General features: G+C 36.5%; 1 protein-coding gene and 1 pseudogene across 2 annotated transcripts in view; one reads left to right on the top strand and one right to left on the bottom strand.

Moving 5' to 3' along the window:
* The first annotated feature begins 2,213 nt into the window (after positions 1-2,213).
* LOC109448868 (kallikrein-1) lies at positions 2,214-2,877 on the top strand (annotated as a pseudogene).
* Positions 2,878-9,057: 6,180 nt separating this feature from the next.
* Positions 9,058-20,631, bottom strand: part of CD2AP (CD2 associated protein) — a 110,889-nt gene continuing 99,315 nt past the window's right edge. For both annotated transcript variants that reach the window (XM_074333049.1, XM_074333050.1), the window contains 3 exons: positions 20,081-20,262; positions 16,381-16,444; positions 9,058-12,112 (listed from right to left, as the gene is read on the bottom strand). In XM_074333049.1, coding sequence (XP_074189150.1) covers positions 12,071-12,112; positions 16,381-16,444; positions 20,081-20,262 — 288 coding nt within the window. In that variant the 3' untranslated portion in view covers positions 9,058-12,070. The remainder of the gene's footprint in view (positions 12,113-16,380; positions 16,445-20,080; positions 20,263-20,631) is intronic.

Raw genomic sequence — 20,631 nt, 5'->3', positions numbered from 1 at the left:
TTTCCCAGTGAGGGGTATTTCTCCTGTGCAGCCAGCAGGCGGGTGCCATCTTTCCTATCTTGATCCCGCCCCCACAGGCTAAATCTGAATCTGATTGGCCTGCTGAGCTCCACTACTTTGCCCTGCTAGCTCAGTTGGGATCCCACCCCACCAATTCAGGCACCACTATAGGCAATTTCTCCTCTAGCAGCCAGCCTCTCCCACATTGTACTGTTCCTTGGAAAACTACCAGAGTCAATGGGCTCCAGGTGGGGGGCAACTGGCCTCAGTGTGCTCTGAGACTTTTGCTGAGTTGCTCTAGGCTCAGCACTGGCACCAAACCAGAGTCTACATTAACCTGGTGACAACAACTCTTCCCAATCTAGTGACTCCCTGAGACTCTGCCTCACCCAACTTGCATACAAGAGGCTTTATCAGTGGCTGAACCTTAAGGGAGCTGGCAGGAGGCAACAGGACCCAGTAATCCCACTTCAGAGTATTTATCTGAAGAAACCCAAAATGTTACTTTGAAGGGACATGTGCATCCATATGTACATTGCAGCATTGTTTACAATGGCCAAGATGTGGAGGCAGCCTAGGAGTCCGTCGATAGAAGAATGGATAACAAGGAGGTTGTACATATATATTATGGAATATTGTTCGGCCATGGAAGGGAATGGGTTCTTGCCATCTGCACAGCATGGGTGGACCTGGAAGGTGTTGTGCTGAGTGGATTATGTCAATCAGAGAGAGACAGATGCATGTGATTTTGCTTATATGTGGAAACCGAAAACAAAATTAACAGACAAAACAGAAACAAACATAGATACAGAAAACATTTTGATGGTTTCCAGATGGGAGGGGAGTTGGGGGTGTGGGTGAAAGAAGGTGAAGAAATTAAGAAGTAAATTTATTGTTACAAAGTAGTTATGGGGGTGTAGGCAATAGCATAAGGAATATAGTCAATAATATTATAATAACTATGAATGGTGTTAGATGGATACTAGATTTACTGGGGTGATAGATGAGAAGGGGTTTGGGGAGCAGGGTGAAAAAGGTGAAGGGAGTAAGAAGTACAAATTGGCAGTTACAAAATAGACTTGGGGATGTAAAGTAAAGCACAGGGAATATACTCAATAATATGGTCATAACTATGTACAGTGCCAGGTGGGTACTGGACTAGTCAGGGGCATCACTTCTTAAATTATATAAATGCCTAATCATAGACTGCACACCTGAAATTAATATAAAATAATATTGACTGTCAACTGTAATTGATAAATTTAAAAAGGGGAAAAAAGGGAAGGAGAATAAGAGGTCCAACTCTCCAGGTGTAAAACAAATAAGTCATGGGCATGTAATGTACAGCATGGGGAATATAGTCAATAGTATTGGGATAGAACGGTACAGTGTCAGATGGTTGCTGGACTTATGGTGAACACTTCTTTAGGTATATAAATGTTGAATAATTATGGTGTACCCCTGAAACTCATATGTAATAGTATTGTATGTTAGGTATATTTTTAATAAAAATCTTTTAAAAAGAAAAAAAAGAAGGGAAGGTGAACACCATAGCATAGTGAAACAGAGGCTAGGATATAGGAACATTTTCAGGCTGACGGGAAGCAGAGGGAGGTGGTGAGCAGAATAATCGCTCATATCACAGATGCCCACATAGATGTCCATGTGAATATGCGCCCTTACATGGCAAAAGGGATTTTTCAGACGTGATTAAATTAGGACCTTGAAATGGGGAGATTAGCCTGAATTATCTGGGTGGGCCCAGTGTAATCAAAAGGGTTCTGAATGTTAAAAAAGGAGGGTCCTCCCTCCCTTTTCCCTCTCACACACTGTCACCCCCTGGCATCCTTTGCCTCTATTTCTCGTTCTCTCTCTTTATTTCTTCCATCCCTTTTCCACTTTATTTCTCATTCTCCTCCCTTGTTGTTTTTTCACTCCTCTTTCTTCCATTTGTCTGTTTCTCACTGTCTTTTCTCCTCCTCATCCTGCCTCCTTTCTGCTCCCTCTGTCTCTCTGTTCTCCCCTCTGCCTTTCTCATTCCGTGTACCTTTTTAAGCTCTTTTTCACTTGTTTTCTCTTTGTCTCCGGATCTGCCTTTCCCAGTATCACATTCTTTTGTTTTCTCACTGTCTCTATTTCTCTATGAATCTAAACCTTTTATGCTCAGTTTTTTTTCCCCTTGTTTCTCTTTGTTTCTTTCGGGAACTGCCCTCATGCTGCCCTGCCCCTTCTCTCTTTCCCCTCCTCTCTCCTCATTCCCTTGGTCCGTCTCTGTCCCCGGTACTTACCAGCTCTGGCTGGGTCGCTACAACCTGTTTGAGCAGGAAGACACAAAACAGTTTGTCCATGTCTGTAAGAGCTTCCCACACACTCAATTCAACCTGAGCCTCCTGAAGAACCACACCACCTAGCCAGAAGAAGACTACAGGTACGACCTCATGCTGTTCCACCTGGCAGAGCCCGCACAGATAACAGATACTGTGAAGGTCCTGGAACTACCCACCCACGAACCACAACTGGGCAGCACCAGCTATGCTTCCGGCCGGTACAGCATCGAACCACATCCATTTGTGTTCCCAGATGAACTCCTGTGTATGGACCTTGGACTCCTATCCAATGTGTGTGCCAAAGCCCACACCCAGAGGGTGACAGACCTCAGACTGCGTGCTGGACACTTGATGAGTGGCAAGGACACCTGTGTGGATGACTGGGGGCCTGCTGATCTGCAATGGCATGCTTCCAGGAATCACGTCATGGGGCCACATCCCATGTAGCCGACCCAATATGCCCAGCATCTTCACTAAATTTGTGCCCCCTCGAAGTGAATCAATGAGACCACGGTGGCCAACCCCTGAATGCCCCCCACCCTGTCCCTGACCCCCAGTCAAACCAAATACGCCTCAAAGAAAATAAATAAATAAAAATGGAAGGAGGCAGAAGAAGAGTCAGTCCAAAACTGATGTGACTGCACAAAAAGGGGGAGAGAATGTGAGAATGACACAACCCATCATTGCTGGCTTTGAAGATAGAGAAAGAGCCTTGAACCAAGGAATGTGAGCAGCCTCTAGAAATTGGAAAAGACAAGGAAATAAACTCTCCCCCGGAGCCTCCAGAAAGGAACTCGCTCTGCCGAGCCCTGGATTCAACACAGTGAGACCCATATCAGGCTTCTGATGTCCAGCATGTGAGATAATATGTTTTTATTGTTTTACACAACTAAGTTTGTGGTGATTACAGCAGCAATAGAAAATGAATACAGAGACCTTCCAGCCCTGGGACAGGAGGGACCCCGGACAAGACAGCAAGAACAAGAGCAGGGCAAGAGATGAGATACAAGTATCTCCTCAGGTCTGTACTCAGCTGGGGAGGAAAAAGGCGAAGGGAAGCAAGGGACGCACAAACACACAGCCATGTTTCCGGAGCTCCAAGAACAAGGGACTGTCGCATTTTCCCAGACATGTCATGGGGGCGTTCAAACTTCCAGGAGAGGCCTCCTGAGGAACCCGGCATGTTCCTTCATGTTGAACCAAGCAAAGGAAAGACTGTAATCAGGCAAGTGTTAGAGAACGATCTCTCTTTTCCTGCCTGGGCATAACCAGACCCAGGAATCTGTGGATGCGTTCGTTAGGGGACACTTCGAGAACTGTGGGAAGACTCAGGATGGGATGGGGAGACTCCGCATTTAGAGACTCGTCAGGATCAGCAGCCCCTCAGTGGACAAGGGTCAGGAGGCCCAGAACTGACCCGTGAAGATACTACCCTGGGAGCCAATGAAGGCTTAAGGGACAGCACACAGACCTGAGGTCTCACGTTCTGCTGTCAGGATTCCAATTTCCCCACAGATGGCACACTAAGAACAAAGGCCCTCAAGCGGGGAGAAACAGCCTTGATATATATGTATATATTATGTATTGTTATTTGATATATATGTATATATTAATTTATGTCAGGTGAGATTATTGCCTTTGAATGACAGATTTTTTTTTTCTCCATCAGTGGGAACAAGGGCTTTCGATCAAGATGAAAGCAACTGGCATAAAGCACTTTTGACATACACTGACATATGCGATGGACTAAAATGAATATACATTATTTTATTTCATTCTCCATTTCCTTCCCTCTCCCCATGGGACGGGATAATCTTGCAGAGAATAAGGTGGTCCCTTGTATAGCTAAACACTTTCCTGTGTCCTGTGTTACTTTTTCATACTCCAGGACCTTTATCACTATGAAGAATCATGGATAATCATTAGTTTTGTCACTTGCTCAAAATAACTCATCTCTGAGCCTTTACCAATTGATATCCATTGAAGGATTTACTTCTCCCCAAAGTGCACTGCAGATGGCTTGGCTGTTACTTTTATTGGTTAGAGGAAAGAGCTGTGTGAGGCTGTCTTTCTCTCTCATCCTACATCACATGTTCCAGTGTCTCAGACTTTCAGATGACCATGTCCTTTCTTAGGTAGCATTATACTCTGCTTCTGTGACCCTGTAGTCATGTCATCACCATGAGGTGGACACTTGAACGTCCTTTGAGAGAGAAAAGTGGTTTTCGGCTTAGGATTTGAGCTGAAAATGGATTTGCCTTTTCAGGCACGGTCATGGCACCATGTACTCTGCACTAACCACTCCAACTAGGCTCTTGGGGGGTGGGGGGGGAGAGAGTGGCAAAATGAGCCTATCCCACCGGAAGCCCACAGCACGAGCTCACTGTTGTGTGAGCGTGTTAGGTTGGTGCAAAAGAAGTTGCGGTTTTCGCAATAATTCTTAACCATTAAACCGCCATTACTTTTGCACCAACCAACACCTAAGCAACCATGGAAGGCATTTGTTCCCTTTGGCCTGGTTAATACAGGAACATGTTGCAGGACAAAACGGAGACATGGGAGCCGCTCCCAAGACCCAAGGGCAGGCAATGGCAAGTCACATGTGTGAGGAAGGGTGGAATACGCACGGCAGCGTCGTGAGGCCCAAGAAGACTTCATAGCATCAACACCCAACGGGACGGACAAACAAGAGCAAGTTGGTTTTGCTGCTGTTGTTGTGACCTGCTTGTTCTCCTGGGGGAAACCCAATACGAAGCACCCATGGATGGCCCCCTTTCTCTCTCTTCTCTGAGTATGATAAGAGGGAAAGGTTTTAAATTGTAGCTACAATTTTTTTTAGATCTCCTACAGATAAGGTGACAAGATTTGACTGCTTTGCCAAGTTCACGCAGCGACTAATTTTTAGAGTTTTCAAAGCCAGATTCCAAGGCCTTGAGTCTTTCAATTAATCCTGTGAAAGTGGGGAAGTGGCTGGGCTAGGAGAGAATGCAGTGGTTGTGTCTCAGTTATGGGTGAATGCAATGGGCTGGAGCCTTCCGTGATTCTATTTGCAGCTTCTACACGTATTTGTGATTTACTCAAGACGCACAGACGCTGAGCTTTATTTGACCGCCATCTAGTGGACATTTCCTTTATGAAAGCCATGGAAGGTTTTTGTTGTTTTTGCTGAAAAGCCATGAAAATCATTTGTTTACCAACAGATGTATCCTAAGAAAAAACAATATTCCCTGAAATCTTAACTTATGTGTGACCGTGTCACACAGAGAAATCTAAACAGACTATGGGGTCACTGAAAATGCACTTTGTACATTATTTAATCTAACTCCCTTACCAATGGAAAAATGTGATACTCAGATAATATAAAGGATTACAGAGAATAAAAGAACTTACAAGACATTCTCAATTCAGGTTCCTTATTTCTTATACGTTATCTATGCAGGGATAGCGTATGATCAAGAGCACAAACTCCAAAACCAGCCTGTTTGGGTTTCACTCCACCTCTTATTAGTTTAATGGTTTGGCCAAGTTGCTTAACCTCTCTGAGCCTGTTTCCTAATATGTGAAAAATAATAACACCTATCACATAGAATCGTTGATACTTAGGTAGATGGTAGATGATAGACAGACAGATGATAGATACAGATGGATAGATGACATAGATTTAAAGAGATTAGTTGCAACAGTACTTGGTACATGGTAAACAATACAAACATTAGCTAGTAGTTTTTGACATGATGCCTATTTTTACACTGCAGGTAAGTTTACTATAAACCTTAGGGTATTTACACTGACTACTTAAAGCCTAGTGTAATAAGTATGTTAAAAGCATTTTAAGAGCATAATGCAGAGCCCCTGGAAGCATGACTATTTTGTAACAGTTGGTAGATAGTGGTTAGCCTTGAGAAGCTATTTCAACTTGAATCCTTGGATAAAGAAGAAAAGTAGGAGAGGGTAAAGACAAGGGGTGAAAAAGATCCTCTTTCATTGATACATTCACTGAACATTATCCTAGGGACCTAGTATGGTTATTTTAGGTCAGCTCTTCAAGTGCATGGTCCACAAGGTCAAAACTTTCATAACAGTACTAAGATGTTAGTTACTATTTTCACTGTTGATATTTGCACTGATGGTGTCAGTGCAATAGTGGGTAGACCTGTTGGGTGTCCCCATGACTCAAGGCCAAACTGTCCTTGATTTCTCCAGCACATTCCCAGTAAAGCAAATGCTCGGCCCTGCCCTGTCAACACGATCGTTTTTTTCCTCATCATTTCATATAATGCATTAAGGCTGATAAAGCTCCTGATACCAAATCACGAGTGAGGTTGCTCTGTGGTCATCTAAAAAAAGTCAGACTGGACTTATAAAACGAATTGGGGAATTCTCCAGTTTTCTAAAGCACTGAGTAGTTTAAAGTAGTTGAAACAACAGCTATGATCTCTTCTGGCCTTAACTGCTTAGTGGTAGTTTTAATTACGTTTCCTAATTACTTTACTTATGGTGTGATTAGTCAATTAAAAATCTCATTTTCTTTTTTGGCCATTATTCTTTATCCTCAAGTTCCCTAATTTAGCAAATATGTGTCTTGGTGTTATGTCTTAAAAACTTCCCTCGAGACAGGGATTTCTATTTGTAGAATCAAGCTTTTCAGGACAATTTTTTAATACTGTGCATTTGAATATAGCACATGCACCTGCGCACCTGTAAAGTTGCGTGTGGTGTCTGATTACTCATCTTTGAAGGGTGCCAGCAATTTGCTAATGAGGGCATGGAGGAGCAGGAGGGAGATGACTAGAGCTTTAATTCATAAGTTGTCTAAAACACCCCCACCGCATCTGTTACCTTTCCTAGGGGCCTGTCTGCCTCCCTCCCCCTGGTTTCCAGGTTCCAAATAAGGGCTTACAGTTCATGTGGCTTCTTTCCACAAGCCCTGCCATTCTGCTACATAGGATTTGGGCCTAAGATGATCAGCTGGACACTTCAGAGAAATCTGCGTCTGGCACAAGGTCTGGGGAGGCATGTCACACACCTCAGGTTGTCCTTCATTTTATTCCAAATCTCAAAATGTTTAGGAGGTATTGTTATTACAAATCGGTTCCTTATTTGGGAATGTTTTTATCTTAAATCTTTTTAAATTTACTGTCTTTTTTTAATTTTCTCATTGTTTTCAAGGAAGAGGATAAAGTATTATTACACTGTCATATCTGGTTGTATCTGTATTGTTAATTGAGGAGTATTTCTAAAAATACACTATATTATGAAATGTTAACAAGTGATCTCCTTTATTAAAAAATTAAGTTACTCGGTGCTCTTAAAAGTTTCTTTTAATAACTTTATTCACACAATTTTCTAGGAACTGAAATGTAGCCAATAAGTAACACTTGTAACCTGATAGGAAAGAATACCACCTAATAGTTGTAAAATGAAAACATCTTCTGTGATAGAAAAAATGATTGGCTCTATACAAAAAATATTGCCATCTATGTCTACATTTTTTCCCTTATGTACAATGAGCATATTCACAATAATAGGTGACAGTAGTAAAATAAAAGCAATAATGGTTAGGATTCAGAAAAAATAAATTTAACACCCAGACCCAGCCTACAGTCTTGTCTCTTGAATCTTAACTAGTCATGAAACCGAATTAAATCCATGAGTTAAATTGCTATCTGCTTCTATTTCCTAGAATGGGACTAAATCCACAAAATCCTATCTTCAGACAAAACAATCCACACAGAGGCTGGATTAGACCACCTCGAAAGCCCATTCTAACACTAAAGTTCCATAATCCAAACCTTGCCCAGCAGGTACCGGCAAGGTCTCATTTATGCCTCGTGTTCGTAAAGGCCAGTAATTTTAAAATGAGATTGTTTTAAGTAAATGCGTCACCCTTATTTTCCATATTGCTTCACAATGGCGTCTCTTTTCTATGAATTCAGATCTTCCAGTGGATTTCTAGAAGGCCTGGAGTCATGTACGTGGCCCATTTTCAACCCAAGTACATAGGCCATGCCATCCCCGACTCTACCTTGTTTCTCATGTTTACCAGGACTTCGTTTTAGGTTCAGAAACCCAAGAAGTTTATGAGCAAGTTTACGCTTAAGCTACCCAGCAATGGGCTCAGGCATGACTTGTAGTTTTAAAATCCTCATGGCTCCTGTTTCCATCTTCTTTATACTCCATTAAGTTTCCTTCTTTCAAATCAGTTTTTTCCAGATGACAGAAGAATGTAACTGCGGCGAGTTCCCGTGCTGAGACTAGCGCTTTTTGTTTCAAAGTTTTTAAATCTCAGTCTCTAAGTTAATAACTGAGTTTAGGCAAGATACTCTCCCTCAGGCCAATCACTGGGTGGTCAGGGAGGCAGGATCTGTAAGGTAGTAACATCATATCCCTCACTGTAAAATACTTTTGAGAGAAGTGAAAGAGCAGCTTCCATTTCTTTTTTAAAATCTACTCTATGCCACGCACTCTTCAAGGTACTTTATTTAAATCATTTCAAATTCTCCCAGTATTCCTGTGAGGCAGAACATATTATCTCACAGTTCCAGGTGGAAAAACAGACTCAGTAAACATCACACAGGTCTAGAACTTTTAATGCTTTCATTTAACTGTTTACATTCTTTTTTTTTTTTTTTTGAAAACTCAAAGCAATATAAAATAATTTTCATTATGCTCTGCAATAGGCATATATGCTAAAGTTAATAAAAAAATAACCAATAAGGACTCACACAACTGGCAATACTATTCTTTATTAATTTTTCTTTTTGTGGGAGAAGCATGTGTTTTTACAGCACCTGTAAACAACTCAGTGAGTTTTGAGTTTCTGAGTTTCCCCCTATATATGTTTCCTACCCCTGCCCTGGAATGTTAAGGTACCACAACACCAACTGTATTATGTAACAGTGACTGAAGGCAGGTCAGGCAAAATAAGGATAAAATCATTTTACGGCTAAAAATATTCATAGCAGCAACTTTTAAAAGATGATTTTTATTAAATCAAGTCATTGCACTTGGTCATTTTATTGCTACAGCAAAACAAGGCCATTAACTTTTTAACACTTCTCATTTCTGATTTTAACTGATTGTCTCATTCTGTTCATACACTTCAAGTTTAAATGCAAGCATAAAATGTTTACCAACAAATCTAGAGAGCACTTGGGGTTTTTTCTTAATATGATCACAGTAAGAAGCATATAAGAGAACCAGCTGTTATACCAGACCCATTTCTCTTCCTAGCTGCAGAGTTAAATTTTCTAAAGAGGTTTCAGACTTAAATTTTGGAAAGAAGCTTAGGGATCTCTCTCTCTCTCTCTCTCTCTCTCTCTCTCACACACACACACACACACACACACACACTACTCCTAATATTGAAATGTAATTAGAAAAATTAGTAATATTGTGTTTCAAAGACTAGCAAACCTGAACAATACATTCACTAATAACTTGGCAATGACAGAGTCTGTGCTGTTCACCTCTAGTCATTTATACTCATAGAAAAAAATAATGATTTATCCCCAAGTAAGGCTTTTGTTATTACATACCATTCTGCGATATAAACTTTATGAATAGGAATACAATTCCCATACCAAGAACGAATACTGGTAAACGGCTAGATTAAAAGAATCAGTTTTCCCTTTGAGTTTGAATTTGTTTGGTTTTCTTTACTATTTGGTCAAAGGCAGAAAAATAGAGACAGTACTTTTCTATTCCAAGGAAGTATAAAAGCAAATACTTTAAATATGTTTCCATACTCATGACCATCTTGATTTGACGTACTAGTGAGAAAATGACCAACAAAAACTTTAAGAACAGCCTGAAATCTGCTGGAAATTTCCCCCGCCCAATTATTAGGTTGAGGAGGGGTCAATTCATAGATGTTTCCAGACAGAAAGCTAGCGGATGATTTCTAGGACACATTGTTTTTATGTTTACCTAAGGACTGTCTTTAAAAGAAAATAAAATCTAACTTATTTAATAAGAAGGAAATCATTCATTTGACAAGTTATTTAAAAACATTAGGAATAAACAATTTTGTTCAGTAGTGACCTCTATCAGAAGACCCTAAGGATTTTAAAGAGTTAAAATGTACATACTCAATACAATTGGGTTTCCCCAAAAGCACAAATTAAGTTGTGAATTTAACATTAAGTAATTATGTACTGGAATTTCTATTATTTTCTACTTCAGTTCTTTTATTAGAAAGAAGCTGACAAAATTTCATTAACACAAGGTTTCAGTAGCGTAAGATCAAAACTTAAAGGAAAACTATTGGTTTGGTTTGAAATAACATAAAATGGAAGCGTGAGAGATGGTACTTAAAATCTGAATATTATTTGCTATAATAAATCTTAAAATCTATATTTTTGCAAATGAAAAGTCAAATTTCTACTTTTAATATAAAAACCCCACATTTTGAGCCTGTAAATATAACATTTAAAATTTTTCAACTTTTCGTAAATGACTTTGAAGAAACTGCTAATTCATCCATCTTGTGAAAATGAATTTTGAATACCGTCAATTATACTTGGTTTTAAATAAGCTAAGATATTACATTTTATGATAGACTAACACTCTTTGTAAAGTTGTTTACAACTTTATGACAGTCCAAAATATCTCCACCACTTAGTTTGGTCTATTACATAAATTACATTGTAAAACCTGAGTATTTACATAATGATAACTTGTCAAAGTATGACAAACCTCACACTGAACTTTAAATTTTGAGTTTTGTTTTCTTAATATTACTATTACAAAAAATCAGAGGGGGGGGCATAAAAAATTAAGTCACAAGATCATGAAATGAGTAATATTTCTGTAAAAATAAGCAGAAAAGTACAGCAATAAGGCTGGTGTTTGCATACTATATGTGCTGTAGTTTCTAGGCACAACACGTTAAAGGTTAAATTGACATTTTTAGTTGTTCAGACCTAATGAATTTATAATATAGCTCATATTTTCCCCGATATATTTAACAATCCAATACCTCTTAACTAAATTCCTGTTATGAATCCTATAGTGCAAGCGATATAAAATATTCTAAAAGCTGAAGAAATTATTTATTTCATTAGTTATTATTGTAAGCATGGGTGAGTAATCTGGTATACAGCTAGGAAACTCCTATTTCATCACCCAGACTATAAACAGCACTGCAAACAAACAGGCACAACAGTGTAATCCTGGGTAAGAAGCTAAAAGGGGGGGGGGGGGATCTATCTATATCTACGTAGATATAGATAGATCTCTCTCTCACACACACACACACACACACACACACACACACACACAGTTTATATCCCTTATGTATTATGTATGGGAAAAGTAGTGACTATAGTTACTATAAAGCTAATTTGTCCTCTCAAATAGTATTATTTTACAGGTTATTTGTAAAGATATCACCATATTTATAGTATAGAGCTCTTTAAAAATAATACAAGTTTCAATAAAAAAACTATCGTGAACTTTCCTTTTTATACAGATTCAGTAGTATTTTCAAGCAAACTGAAAAAAAAAGTTTGCAATCCCAGCACATAAGAAATAAGGCCTCTTTTTTTCATATTGGCAAAACAAAATATATATAAAAAAAAAAATTTACCCTCCCCCTACTTTTCTATAGATATTATAGTTCATATATCCATATTTCTTTATCATAACATCAACATTTGTTATTTTTAAGTAACAAGTCAGTCGAAGTTCATAGTGTTGCTTCTGAGTCCCTGTAACAATAAAAACACCGGGTCCGCGCCACTTCAAGAAGACAGGACTGCTTTTTTCAGTTTCTCTATTTCTACCTGAAATACAAAACATAAATTGAGCAACAGATAAAATATTTTCACTTTAGTAAAGTTCCTTTATTTCACGTCGTTAAAAACTGATCACATTTGCAGGCCTCTAGATGTTGATTTCCATTGTAAAATCCAATTCCCCCTGGTATGCACAGAAAATTTCCAATGGTATAATATAAAAAAGTTTAACAGAAGAAAATGTCACAATGTAAGTTCCTAAATGGCAGGTGACAACAACAAAAAAGGAATTACAGGTGTTTAGGCCAGAACAATGTTAAGTAATGTCAACATTTGAAAGAAGTGTAAGAAAATCAGCCCTACAAAGAACAAGAGAACCCTTGAAGCCAAATTAAGAAATATACACATACCTGTAATTAAACAAAAGAGACAGTACAGAACAGTGAAAATACAAAAAGACCAGTTTCATTCTATATTTTTTCACTTACAACTGTTGTGATATTGGTAAATCACTTAACAAATCACTTGGTCTCAATTTCCTCATCTGTAAACAGTAAGTTCTGTTCTCTAAAGCACAGAAATATATTTAAGATTCAGTCAATGTGTTGGAAATATTTCTACCTTTAGGCAAACTGTATCCTTAACAGAAATTTACAATTTTAAAAACTTAAGAAAAATTGGAAACCCATTAAATTTTCACAATAACTAGTTATTTAATTTTGACATATTCCAAATAATTAAGTTGAGACTCAAAGAGATGAAATACCATGCCAATGGTTCCATGCTAACAAGCAGCACAGAATTTGTACAGATAAGATGTAAGGCTCTAAAGCCTAGTTTGCATAGTCTCTTCAAAATTCTATCATGTTTTGATCATCTTTAACCTTTCACTGCACGTGGAAATATTTAGGCCTTACCTTCTAACAGCATCGTCCCTCTACCCAACAGGACAGACAAGTAATGCATTCTATGACTAACCTCCACCGTTCATTACTAAACGATGAGCATTTCACCGTAATCAAAAAGTATGTTCACAATCAGGATCCTAAGGGACGGTCACCATTCAAGAATGGTTTTTTAATTCCAGGATCTCTTCTAATATTATTTGTCAGCTAATATGATTATTAGCTAAACATTTTAGCAGCTTTGGACTGGGGAAATCTCAAGTCTTCAGACTAGATTGAGACAAAAATCCCAAAAATCTTCAGCCTTATAAGTGCTATTATTGTCTCTATTCTAAAGATACATTAACCAACTGTACTAATTTTAATGGGCGAGGATATCTAGAAAATAGTAAGAAAAAAACATTGGTGGAAGACAGAGTAGGGGGTAGAAACAACCTTGTATGGAGTCAGTAATACTGTTAACAGACTGCTATTTGTCATAGATTAAGCTATCGGGCAAATGCTTTTATTGCTAGTTTCTCATCGAGCTCTTTTATGTTCATTGTTCATCTTAATCGTTTTTATCACTCCTCGGTATAATTTAATACTATATAATGTTAACTTCAAAGTACCGCTTTCAATCTTTGGGGAAATAGAATTTCTCCTTTAAATATATGATCCTAAAACTCGAATGCCTGAATAAGCGTGCTTTTATAAATACAAGAGTCAAAACTTTCCCCATTAGGAAAAAAAATGTATAAGTCAGCGAGAAGCTAAGTAACAGCTGATTTTGCTGGGCTTATTAATCAAATGAAATTCTTCAAAAAAGAAACTTTACGTTTGACTCTTGTTACAATTTTTATGACAAATTAAATCATATACTGAAACTTAACATTGTATTAGCTCCTCTTGTTTACCTTATTATCTTATGTTCATATATGAATATAAATGTGTATATATAAAATAGAAGGAATTTTTTTTTTAATTTCTCAATTTCTACCATAGTACCCACTGGATATTTAAGACCTTTTTAACATGTATCCACTAACATTTATCAATGTGACAAAAATTTATTATCTATCTAATACATACATAGCACTGTGCAAGGAGCTATGGGCAAAGATGTAAACAGACACAGATCCCACCTTCAATAGTTTGACAGTCTAGAAGATGGGCAAACTAAGTACATAATGCAACAGCGATAAGATAGAAAATTATAACTTATTCATCTCTTCCAAAACTAAAGGACATGCATTTGGAAGAAGACAAATTACTTTTAATCAGAAGACTGGTACCAACTTAAGGAGATTGAGCTAGGCCTTGAGAATGTAGAACTTGGGCATGAGAAGATGAGACAAAAGAAAAATCTCAGAAAATACAGTCAGAGTAAAATTCAGATGATTAACTGTAAGGGACAATTGAGGATCACAAATGAGGAAAGAAAGGTAAACCAGGATCAAGCATAAAAGAACTTCATATGTCAAGTAGAAAAGTTTGAATTTTATTCTGTAAGTAATAGAAAGTTCTTGAAAGTGCTGAGCAAAAAAAGATTAATTTGAGATAAGAATGAGAGAAACTTAAGCAGGCTACCCAAAAGATAAAAGCATGATAAAAGGACAGAAATAGTGGGAAGAACTGGATAAAGGTTAGGATATAAGTTAATAGGACTGAAAGCGAATGAAATTAGAAGAGAACAGAGGTATCATTTTTGCATGCCTATAAGAGGAACAAAACCATCAACAAAAACAGAAAATCAGAAGAACAGGAAGGGTAGAGGATAAATTTAATAGGTGACACGCTAAGTCTAAGTTCCAGGGAACATCCAGGGGATCTAATAGCTAGAGTCACACAGGATAGAAGCCAGGAAAAGAAGAATTAGATTTAGGTGGAAGATGAACTAGAGCTAATCACGATATTCATGAGCCTAGATAAGCAAAGAGAGCAGGAATGCAGAAAAAAGGGGGCCTAGGACACCACTGAAGGAATACCTCATTTACATTATAAGAAAGGAAGAAGAGATAGAGAAGTTAAAGACAGAAGATGCAGGATTGCAAAAAACAAAGCAAACCTTTGAAAGAGTGGCAATGATAAAAATGTGAAATGCTATAGAAACTGCAGACATTGGAGTTGCCAGCAGTAAACCAAAAATGCAAGGAATTAAGGAGAATTAAAGGTGAACAGTTAAGAGCGCAAATTTATGCTTTTCTGTTTGTTTTGCAATAAATGAACCCAAATGAAAAGAGAAACCTACAGTGGATCAAGAGGAAAGCTGGACTGAAAGAGGTCTTTTCTTTGTTTTATGAATAAAGGAAAAAAATGAGCATTTTCATGGAAAGAAGAAAAAGAGCCAAAAAAGGGTGATATAAGAGTAAAAATAAGAGTTTTGATAATTTACCTAATACCGTCACATATATCACCTTAACTAAAACCAAAGGAGGTTATGTGACTTCCTCAAGTTCAAACAGTATAACTTAATCCCTAATAGTAAAGGTTCTAAAAGTCTGGCTACTTCTGTTAAAAATGTCAGCTCCACTAGTGACTTAATTATTCTAAACCTTAGTTTCCTCACCCTTAAAATAGGAACAATAATACTTACAAATTGTTATGTGTGTCCAATGAGATAATGTATAGAAAGTGTTAAGCATAACTGACACACTGTTTAGAACTGAAAGTCACGAGTATAAGTCAGAAGAGGAGCTCAAGTTTTTTAATGAAAGTCCCATGCTTTCTTTGTTTCAGTGTTAACAAAAGAAATAGGTAAGTAATGAGGCAAAGTAAAAATACAGAAGAGTATAAAATACTTAAAAACACACAACGGAAAGAGCCTCTGAAAAATGTCAGGACACACTTTCCCAGACACACACAGAAAAAAAGACTACAAATGAAAACCCAAGTCAGTGAGAATGAAAAAAAAAGTTAAGGAAGATAAAATAAAATAAGTGAAATGGTAAGTCATCAGCAGAGTGAAGACGATAATATTATAAAGTAAACTCTCAGTAAGAAATCAAAGTCAGCAAAATCTACAGCCATCCCACCACCACCAGCTCTGCCCCTACGAAAAACAAAAAAGAAAACAGACAAAAGTTAAAAACTGGGAAAAAAGAGAACCATAGCTCAAGAAAAAAGCAGTGTTGAGTGTAAAAGATCTATAACTAGACACTCTTAAGAGGCAAGAACCATGTTTGTTTTGTTCCGTGCCTCATGCACTGCCAATGCAAGTTAGTGCTCAAAAAATATTTACTGAATGAATGAATGGAATGTGACAGTGACAGGGAGTCAACAAAAGATTAATTAAATGGCTGCCAAACAGCAGGAGTGTCCAACTGAAGTAGGACAGCGTAATTTGTAGTGGAATCAATCACCCAGTTGGGTTGGAATAAACATTTCTAGTTTATGCTGACCATAATCTCAATGCTGGGAGAAATGAATTACCTCTAGATTATTTCTCATTGCCTTCTCTTCTTCCAAATCTTTTCGTAGTTTTTCCAGTTCTCTCCTTAAAAACAAAGCATTTATTACTGTTAAGTCTTTCAATTAAACAACATATTTGACTAATATTAACAGGATCTCTGTTGCCTGACATCCCTGAACACTGGGAGAACTTTTTAAACAAAAGAGCTATTTTGATTGACAAAAATTTCAAAATCTCTAGTTGGAATGGTTCAATCTGACAGTTAAAAACTCACCAAAACCATGACAAACCTATCTTGAGATTTAAAAAAAAAAAAAAAAAAAAAAATTTAAGTGAATACAGAACAGCTCATAATAAAATAAAGAAATAACTGGCCTTTAGAAACAATTTCCCATATTCAGTTATCACGCATTTTCCCAGAGCCTAAACAATTTGGTAAAATGAATGTCAAAACATGTCACAGTGTAAGGCACATTATAGTTTATTTAATAAGATAACCTGGACTTTACATTTCTCTATTTTTTAAAAATTAAATGTTACATTAAAATTCCAAAACAAACCAATAAGCAAAAAACTATAACCAACAATCCCTCTTTCATAACCCACATTTTCATTTTTCTGTGTTCCCTTCTCCTTATATACTCATTTTTCCTTCCATAGATGTAAGTATATAATTTTTATTATATCGTTTCACAAAGTATTTTAAAACATTTCCATGCTACTGAAATTTTCATATTCTGAAGATAGTTGCTTCATACTCAAATATCCAGGTTTTTTGGTTTGGTTATTTGGTTTTGAGGGGAAGCTAAAAAAATGCGAAGAATAGGAACTTTTGTTAACATCATGAATACATCGGTATATCAAGTTTCTAAATAAAAAGGTGTGGACATTTCTGGCCTCTCAATATATACTGGGAAAATGCTCTTCAGGAGTATTGTCAAAATAATAGCTTGAGAAACTCGTGAAAACTCATGAACAATATGAAAAAGAAAGGAAATCTGAAATTATATAGTTTCAAAACTAATTTCTTTTGTGGTTTTAATGATTAGAAAACCATTTCTCTACAGTGGCAGTAAATTTTCCACTGATTATAATTTTTAAAATAATATTTAACTCAAACTTTTCATCTAGAGCCTATTTTAATGTGATATAAAATGTACTTCTAAGCTAATCAACTTCCTGTTTCCATAAGGTTATCACTAAATTAAACAATGCTTCCTTTCCAATTATTCTATTATTCTGAGCTTATTATACATTTCGTTTATATCTAAATTAGAATTTACTTCTAGACTATCCTGCTTTATTTATCAATACATGTAACAGTATTATATTATTCTAATTACTTGTTTTTTGATCTGATAATTTAGTACCAGTCTCATATTTATTGCTCTTTTTAAAAACACATTTATAAATATAAAATTTCTATGTAACATTCTGTTTTCACAAGAACAGGATCAAACTGTACGTCTTCTGTATTAACTTTTCTACTGAAGAAACAGATTACTAATGTATTTCTCTGTCAATCTCTTTGGATTTTTTAATGACTTATTCCACCCATTTTAGATTTTAATACTGAATGCATCAAGACTATTTATGTACTTGTAAGCTACAAAGATATATTAATAAGCTAAAACCTAAGAACTCCAAGTTAGCTTAGGAAATAAAATATTATTACCAATACCTCTGATACCAAAAGTGACCCTCCCTCCTCAGTCCCATTTCTCCCCCCTCATTCATAGGAAAACTTTTATAGTATTTATTGTGCCTTTTTTCTTTCTATTTATATCACATACACAAATATATCATGAAACAACATACTGTTTGGTTTTGTGCGCTTTTCAGCTTTATATAAATGAAATACTATATACATGTCTCTGATTTGCTTTTCCCACCCCCAACATTTTTTAAATTCATGTTCACACATGTAACTACAATTCATTTATTTTTATTGCTGTATACTGTATAGTATTTCTCTGCATCAATATACACACGTGCACATATATATATCATATATATTATATATACACAATCATATATGATATATATATGATATATATGATATATTGCTCTCCTGTGATGCTCTTCTTCAGATTAAAAAAACTGTCATCCATTTCATTCTCCCAGAGGAAGTAAGACTTCTAAAATATCTTATATTTTTAAATATATATAAATCATATTTTATTCATCCTACAGATAATTTAAAAGCACCCACAGGCAATTTGTATACATAATTATTAGTTCACTGAAAATACCACATGTGGTATCAAAAATGTAAAATGTCAAAATCACCAAATCAGGAGACTTCTTGAGCACGTGTGGTGCTTAGTAAATATATACTAGATGAATGAACTTACAGTTTATAATGTGCATATTACAGAATCTTTACAAAAATTTGCTGGACTCTCAGAAGAGATAAATTGAAGCATTCAACAAAAAGCCATCATGTATCAAATTACAAACACACTCCGTATATGATATACATATGCATAAAAGAGGCTAATACAGAGGGTGCCAAAAAAATGTAGACACATTTTAAGAAAGGAAAACTGTACTAAAATTGCAATGCTCAATATATACCGATAACAAAAGATGAATACAAGTCACGTTTGACTTCTGCAATTACAAGAAGTGCTCAAAGTGGTTACCATCAGTGTCCAGATACTTCTGATTACAGCGAACTACTGCTTGAGCAACGCTGACCAGTGTCCACTTGTATACAGTTTTTTGGCACCCCTGGTATATAGTTTTAAGTAGCCGTTCAAGATAATTTCTTTTATTTCTATACAACAGACATCTATAAAAGTACTCTGCAAACTACAAGTAAACCATATTATTAATCTCGATATTATTTCTAATAAAGAATTCAAGGCCTACTGCGTATTGGGGTAGAAATGGTACATACAAGCTCAGAGGTAACATGGTCTCTGGTAGTGACTTGTATTCCAGATTCCATTATTCCATGAAATCCTTTTAGAGGCTACAGGAGAAGGAACCTTCACCCTCAGTTCATCAGTTTATCTGATCTTTGATCTGTTTACCTACTGGGCTTTAGCAGAATTATGTTTAAAAGATTAACAAGTTTTAAAATTCAAGTAACAATGGTTATAGAAATTATCTCTGACCCCACAGAAGATATGGCTTGAGTTCTAGCTCTGCGATTTAAGAGCTGTGTGATCTTAGGTAAATGGTACCCCTCTGAACCTTTACTACTTCATTTAAAAGAAGGGAGGAAGGCAGGGTGATCTCTTTTAAATTTATTTTAGCTCTAAAACATATAGAACTTTCACTTAGGGTATGTCTTACTATATACTATTATCAAAAACTTTCAGAGTTAAGAGAAAAGCCTTAGAGATCATCTACCCCAGCCCACTTGTTTTATAAATACCCAACGCAACCTTAGCAGAAATGGCAATCAAATTCCTCTGATAAATAAACTAAATATACAAACAGATACACCACAGATACAAAATACAGCATGGTTTTCCTAATATTTTAAGACTAATTAACCCCGGTATTGGCCAGATTTCTAGCCTTAAATTATAGGTACACATGGACCTTTCCTAAAATTGGGCTACGAGCACAAGTTTTCTAATTCCAGTTTTTGCCAAGTGGAGAGAAGCACTATTAATGAAAATTTCTTTGAAAATAAACTTGTTCAATTTAGAATAATTCTTTACATGTGTTAAGTAGTAGTCAAAGAAGAAAACAAGGGCTACTTACCCGTGATCCTTTTTTAATGCTTCTACAAGGCACAGCAACTCAATCATCTCAGCTCTAAGTTCATCCAGTGAATTTTTCTTCCCATCATCTGCTTCTACTTTAGCTTTGGTTTCTAATGGAGTTAAAAAAGCAGCTGTATTTGGTTTAGAAGCACTTGAAGGTGTTGAAGGGTACACAGATGGCTGAAAACGATAAACAGAAAAATTTCTGATTCTATTTGTATTCATATTTATTATTATATTTAACTTCGAAAGATTTTCATAGCAAGGATATTTTCATAGCAAGTAATATTTCAAAATAAATAGTAAATTTGGAAATACTAAAAGCAGTGTGATGTTCACAACTGGAAAAACGACCAAATAAACTTACAATCACTAAGGGTTTTTGTGAGGAAATGTCAAGGGTTTTATTTTTACAAAAAGAAAGAAAGATAGAAAAGAAAAATCCATTAGATTTATCTTCTGAATGGTTTGCCTAGTGCAACATCTAGAATAATACACAGCCCCCCCCCCCCCTTATCTACAGTTTCACTTTCTGAGGATTCAGATACC

Source organism: Rhinolophus sinicus, linkage group LG05, assembly GCF_036562045.2.
Source record: "Rhinolophus sinicus isolate RSC01 linkage group LG05, ASM3656204v1, whole genome shotgun sequence".
In the NCBI taxonomy this organism is placed as follows: Eukaryota; Metazoa; Chordata; class Mammalia; order Chiroptera; family Rhinolophidae; genus Rhinolophus; species Rhinolophus sinicus.
Note: the sequence above shows the minus strand (reverse complement) of the source record. Positions and strands in the feature narration are given on the sequence as shown.